The following is a 6,551-nucleotide window of genomic DNA, read 5'->3' on the forward strand; positions in this document are numbered from 1 at the left end:
ATTAAATTCCACACGGAATTAAATTCCACATGGGATTCCCTTCGCCGGGGCCGCCATCTTCCCGGGAGCGCCGGCGCTTCCCGGCGTACCCCGCGCATCGCCCGGCGCGCTGACGTCACCGCCGCGGGTATAAAAGCGCGGCGTGGCCCAGCGCACTTCCTTTCTGCAGGAGCGGCGCGGCGGGAGCGCCATGGCGCCGGTGAGAGCGGGAGGGAGGCGGCGGCGGCGGGGCCGGCCGGGGGAGCCGCGGGGCGGATGAGGAAGGGGCGGCTGCCCGGTGCGAGCGGGGCTTTCCTAGGAGGGTTTCGTGTGGGAGGCGGCCGCGTCGGGCCGCGCCGGGCCGGCTGCAGTGAACCGCGCTGGCCGGGAGGTGGCGCTCCCGCCGCCATGTGGGTCCCTCCTTGGGTCGGGAAGTTTGTTAATGGTGAGAAATTCTTTAATGTTCCAGCAAAAGGACCGAAAGTCCAAAAAGTCAACCTGGAAGTTTTGCCTTGACCTGACCCATCCTGTGGAAGATGGAATCTTTGATTCCGGGAATTTTGTAAGTCGTGGTTTCGCTCATACTCGTGACGCATAGTTTAATAAAAACCTTAGTGCAGTAACTGAGTTACAGTTGAAAAGCTACATTCTAAATGACTGAAATCATCACCTGTTCTCTAAAAAACTGCCATTAAAAAAAAAAAAAAGATTTTATAGCATGTTTCATACCTGTCCATTAATAGAACTGTTTTAAATTAATTTCTGGTTGAGCACGGGGGGATTTTTTTATAATTACGTGCTGTAAAATATTTTTGTGTTGTAAATACTTCTGTCAGGACATAAGTAAATGGTGGTTTTTAATGTTGCTTCCTGACTAGGGTCCCTTCCCTAGTTCATACCTAGGGTGCCATTCCCTAGTGTTCTATGTCTTTAATGTTGAAACAGGAGCAGTTCCTAAAGGAGAAGGTTAAGGTCAATGGGAAAACTGGAAACTTGGGCAACACCGTTCACATTGAACGTCTGAAGAACAAGATCACAGTAACGTCAGAGAAGCAGTTTTCTAAAAGGTTGGCATGGGTTTCATTCTGTTGTGTTTGTGGGGTTTGAACTGTGGGATGTTGGGTGTAAAACTAGAGTAATTTAGCTTGGAAGGGATCCTTACAATCAGCAAGTCCAGCCATAAACCTTACACTGCTAAATTCACCACTAATCCATGTCCCATAAATACACATTAATATTCAGCTCTTGCCTGCAAAATGAATTCCAATTAGTGCACTTCTGATACTTGGAGAGGTGTTAGCTCTAACCTTCATGGCACTTGTAAATATTAGTGAAACATGCAATTGAAACAGATTTATTATATCAGATATTTAAAAATCTCATTTTAAAACTCAAGGCTTGATTGCTAATTAACGTTGACTCTAAGCATATTAATAGAGATACTTTATATAGGTCCTTGGCAGTGGATCAGTGGAAGATGGACCTTTAAAATAACACTGAATTAACATAGTGGGTGGCTGTTTGATTATTTAATCGGTTGTATTATAACAGATGTGTGCTTCATGTGGGTTGTTGCAAACAAACCCTTCAGGCCTGGAACTGTTGAGTTTGTTAGGACAAACAAGAGCTGAGTGCACTGATGGGAGGTACAAATCCTCCCCTTTGTTTGCTGATACAGGTGCAGCAGAATCTGTTATGTTAGACCAAGGTTTAGAACCAGTTACCCGTGCTGTCTAGTTACTGGCATTTTGCTAGTATTAGTTCATTTAGCTATTTATTATTCATTATGTCAAATGAATAATAAATTCCTGCATATCTGTAGTGAAAATAGGCTTTTATTGCCTGCTACATGTGAAATTTTCCTGTTTCTGGGTATAATCACTGTGGTACTGCCCTGCTCAAGACATTGTCTGGGGTGGCGTGCAGACAGCAGCAGGGGGGGTGTCCAGTGAGAAGCTTCTAAGGTGAAATTGCTGCTTTCAGGTACCTGAAATACCTGACCAAGAAGTACCTGAAGAAGAACAACCTGCGGGACTGGCTGCGCGTGGTGGCGTCCGACAAGGAGACGTACGAGCTGCGCTACTTCCAGATCAGCCAGGACGAGGAGGGCTCCGAGTCCGAGGAGTGACCCAGCCTGGCCTCAGGCTCGCTGCAGAGTACAAAAGACTACAACATCTATTTATAAGAACACTTCTAACTTATTGGTGAATAAAGGTTTTGTACCCTGTTGGACAGAGCATTGGTTGGTTTGCTGGTATTTTTCTGGAGTTCTGATTAGAAAACAGCACGGGAATTGTTTGGTTTGCAGTTTTCCTCTCACTGCCAGGAATCAGCTGTTCAGTTGGCACCAGTGAAAGTCCCAGTAATAAAAAACTGAGCCCTTTGCCCAGTACATGTCTAGGACAGTTAAATCAATTTTTAATCATATTGGTACAAATAGTTCTAGAGCTTGTGACTAAAAGTACCTCCTCCTGTGAATTTATGTGAAGGTAATGGTATAAAAATACTTAATACAACTTTACTTCTTTTTTTTTTTTTAGTTCAAAAATAAGCTTGCAGATGGTAAATATTTTTTTTCTGTGTGATTTACCTCAATTGGTTGTGGTATTCCTGTGTGTAACCACAAGTCAAACTGAAGATAAACAAAGATTTGATAGTTTTATATTTGATGGATAAGTAAGGAGGTGGAGACAAACCCAATTACCAGCAACCAGCTAAAACATCTTAAAAAAAGGACTGAGATATTTTTCAACATTGACAGTGCCTGAATCCTATAAAATCTCTGCACATGTTTTTATGGTGTATTTTACAGTTCTTGCATTTGGGTTCTGGGATTATTTCTTTAAAACAGGTCTTTCTCTACTACAAGTGGGGTGTTACTGAAATAATTCAAAAACTATGAACTAGTTCTTCATATATTGCCAAGAGAGATTTGTGTTTTCATTATGAAAAACGTATTTGTGAGACTGCACTTGCAGTAGCTGGCATGTAGATGCATCTTAGTGCCATGTAGTCTTCTCTGTATGTGATTAATCAGAATATTTACTCAGGTTCCAGTGTGCTGGTGAACTCTGGAATAAGTAATGCCATATTCACTATCATAAACCAGGGATACACCTAGACTCTGATACTGAACTTTGTGCTTGGACAAGTCTGGTAGTTGAGGCTGAAGTGTGCTCAATAAATTGTTTGATCTCCCGATTATTATTTTTTTTAATTATATCAGCATTGTTTTTTGCTGGAAAACCTCTGAGAGAGTTTTTAGAGACTTGAACAAAGCACAGAACAATGCATTACAGTCAAATGATACTCAGCTTTTGTTACCTAAATCTAAATGAGAATTACAGAAGGAGAAATGAATTTTATCTACAGGCTTTTGGGTATCATTTGTCATTTTCCAGTGTGTTGGAGCAGCTGTTCCTGGAGCAGGGAGAGGAGAAGCAGCAGCAGTGGAGTAACAGCTACTTGTGCCATGTCTGCCTCACTGGTGCTCATTTTGCTGCTTCAGAGGTAGCAAAAGGAGGGGAGCAGTGTGTGTAACTGGCTGTAAGAGAGGCTGTGTTGGACTTTGTATGCTTCAGTGGAAATAAAACAGCACAAGTCCTACCCAATCTGGGGCACTGGGTACTCCTGCCTTGGAATTTCCCTTTGGAGGAAAACCAGGCAGTGCTGAAGCAACAATTCAGGGTGGTTTTCTTTTTCTGAAAATCCCAAAGCTCACAAATGCTGTTACAAACTTTTACAGCTGTCACAAATGCTGTTACAAACATTTACAGGACCAGTAATTGATGATGTGTTGAACAAGCCACGTTTTTCATGGTAAAGCTGCAAGTATTTCTAAAACTCACCTGTTTCCTCTGCAAAGGGCCTGACTTTACAGTTCCATTTCAAAACCCAGCCCCACCTGGTGTTTCAGAGCTGTGCTTTTATGTGCCAACATAACCTTTACACCACACTGACACAACAAACCTGTTGGGATTAAAGGGAACAAGCACCAACAAAAATCGGAGCTAATGGGATCGCTCTGCCTCGTTATCCTTCCTTTCAAAGCAGGCTGCCAGCCACGTGTGTGGTTGTACAGCCTAGCAGACACAGATTGTCACCAGCCAGAGGAAAATAAGGCCTGGGATTGCAAGAAAAAGCAACTTATTTCAGAGCTGGGTTTGGAGGAAAACCACCAAAGTGCTCCTGCAGGTTTGTGTTACTCCCTGAGTTTAACTGCAGTGAGGATGGAGGGAAGGAATTCATTTTCCCAATGCTTGAAAATGTTAAACTTTGAAAAAGCAAAATTCTGATAACAACTGTGGATCTAGAGTACTTAATAAATAAAGTAAAATTTTCCTTTAGATCCAGGCAGGCTTTTTTTTTTGTCCTTCTGTTGCTGCCCAGGCTCCACTGGGCATAGCCAGAGCTTCCCCTCCTGAGTGTGGGTGCTTTTACAGCATTTCTGCAGGTAGGACTTTTATCAGGTCATGGTGCATGTATGTGTTAGCATAGAAACCACAAAAGAGGGTTTTAAATGTAAATGGAGCTTTTACAATATTATTGTTAAATAATTATTATTTTATTAGAAAATATATTATTATTATATTTTATAATATATTTAAAAATACAATATATTTTATTATTATTAAATAATAATTTATTATTATAAAATAATTTATTATTTTATTATTATAAAAAATGTTTAATGGGGAAAATAGCTGGAGTCTACAGATGAGACTCCAAGCAACACCTGAGAAAAATGGTGATTCTTCCATAATATGTTTTTGCAGCTGAAGTGGCCAGGTGTGATGCAGGTGGCAGGCAGGAAACAAAGCCTGTTATTGTTCCAATGTAAATTTATGCAAATTACCCAGATTCGAGTTGAAGCAAGGTTTTTTAAAAGCCAGAGGTCAGTGTTTCTGTGATTTTAGACAGGCAGTAACTCAGCCAGGTGCCTGCTTTGCCAGTTGTTTCTTTCCACCAGAGTCTGCTGTAAAGTCACCAGTTTTGTTCACATTTGTTTTGAAAGTTAAAAGATCCCAGACTGACTGTTGGAATTTTCCGTGTTTAGTGCTGGACAAGAGCCCAGAAAAGCCCTGCTCATGTGAGGGCTGGGATCTCCTCAGAGCAGCAGGGATGTGCTCCTGTGCCAGCCACGGGATGAAGCTGTTGGGACAAATAATGCACCCACAGCAGGGAGAGTGCTGCACAGGTGACAGAGCTGCACAGGTGACAGAGCTGCACAGGTGACAGAGCTGCTGCCACGTTTGGCAGCCACAGAAATGCCCAAGTCCCAGATGATGCTTGGGCTGTTTTAGAATTTCCAGAAGGGATAAACACAAAATCCAGCAGGAGTGAGTGCTCCAGGAGCTCCACTTTGTCTCCACCCAGCTGAGAGACCTAGTCCATCAAGCCAGAGGTTTAATTTGGGAAGAGGAATGATCATTGCATGTCAAATCTTAACTTCTTTTTGCCAGGGTTGGGATTAAATGCACGAGATGGTGTTTCTTGTTGGGACTCAGATGTTTATTAACTCTAATCTATGTCACAGTCTCACAAACTGGGAGTTGTACAGCACTTCACTCCAACAAACCAAAAATGGAGCCCCATTTCTCTCTGCAAGGCCTTTTAAGGGTAAACTGTCCAATTAAGAAATGCCACCTGAATTATTTTTATTTTTAACCCAATAACCAACCACCCATGGTCCCACAATGGGGACTTTTTATCCAATTACACAAAACCACCCAAACCCATGGACAAGAAGGTGAAGAAGAAGGAGAAGAAGAAGATGAAGAAGAAGGAGAAGAAGGAGGAGAAGAAGGAGAAGGTGAAGAAGAAGGTGAAGAAGGACCAGCCTCTGCCCTAAAACCTCCATCTTGCTTTATACATATTACTGTATTCTAAACCCTTAAACTCTTAAGTTTTCCACCCTGTGATGTTACACATTTCTATTCAAACTCCATGCCCACAATCCCAGTTCCATCATTCCATTTTGGAAGCTTCTCCACAGCCTCAGGTCAATGCAGTGTTCTCTTGGGGGTCAGTGCCTGCCTGCACCAGAAAGTCTAAAATTCTCATTAACCAGGGTTAAAACAATTACAAAGCACCAATTGCACTGGTAGCACAGCAGATGGGCCAGGGCCAGCACCTGAGCCAGCTCAGGGCTCAGCAGGCACCATAATTCTTACAGGGCTTTAATACAGCCGAGATACTTACATAAATATATTTTGTAAATATATATAAATAAAAAATCAGATATGTTCTTCCCTTTTTAATAGTTTTCCCCTTCATTTCTCAAAAAACGGTTTCGCTGCTGCCTTCCAAATAAAATCAGTTTATGAGAGACATCCCACACATGTGAAATTCTGATGTCTGTCAAATAAGAAGAAACAGATTTTAGGCAAAAGTGGCTGTTGCCAGAGCAGCAGTAGCAGCACCACATAGGCTATTTATGTGTGAGCATACAGAGATATTATTTTTCTGCACCGCCAGTCTTTTATCACTTTTGCTGCAGTAAAACTCTCACTGTCTTCCTTTAAAAAAAGAGCAACAAGCCCCACAAGATTTCACCAATTTTAAGCATCACT

At 42.2% G+C, this 6,551-nt stretch overlaps 1 protein-coding gene across 1 annotated transcript; it reads left to right on the top strand.

Moving 5' to 3' along the window:
* Positions 1-134: 134 nt before the first annotated feature.
* On the top strand, positions 135-2,216 carry RPL22L1 (ribosomal protein L22 like 1). The gene is made up of 4 exons (XM_066556454.1): positions 135-199; positions 449-541; positions 925-1,046; positions 1,963-2,216. Exons 1-4 carry the CDS (start codon positions 191-193, stop codon positions 2,105-2,107), a joined length of 369 nt encoding a protein of 122 aa, XP_066412551.1. The 5' UTR covers positions 135-190; the 3' UTR covers positions 2,108-2,216.
* Positions 2,217-6,551: the final 4,335 nt, after the last annotated feature.

This window comes from Molothrus aeneus, chromosome 10 (genome assembly GCF_037042795.1).
Source record: "Molothrus aeneus isolate 106 chromosome 10, BPBGC_Maene_1.0, whole genome shotgun sequence".
NCBI lineage: Eukaryota > Metazoa > Chordata > Aves > Passeriformes > Icteridae > Molothrus > Molothrus aeneus.

Coding starts and splice junctions, on each gene's coding strand:
- RPL22L1 (XM_066556454.1), top strand. Junction 542..924: donor TCTTTGATTCCGGGAATTTT/GTAAGTCGTGGT, acceptor ATGTTGAAACAG/GAGCAGTTCCTAAAGGAGAA. Junction 1,047..1,962: donor GAGAAGCAGTTTTCTAAAAG/GTTGGCATGGGT, acceptor TGCTGCTTTCAG/GTACCTGAAATACCTGACCA.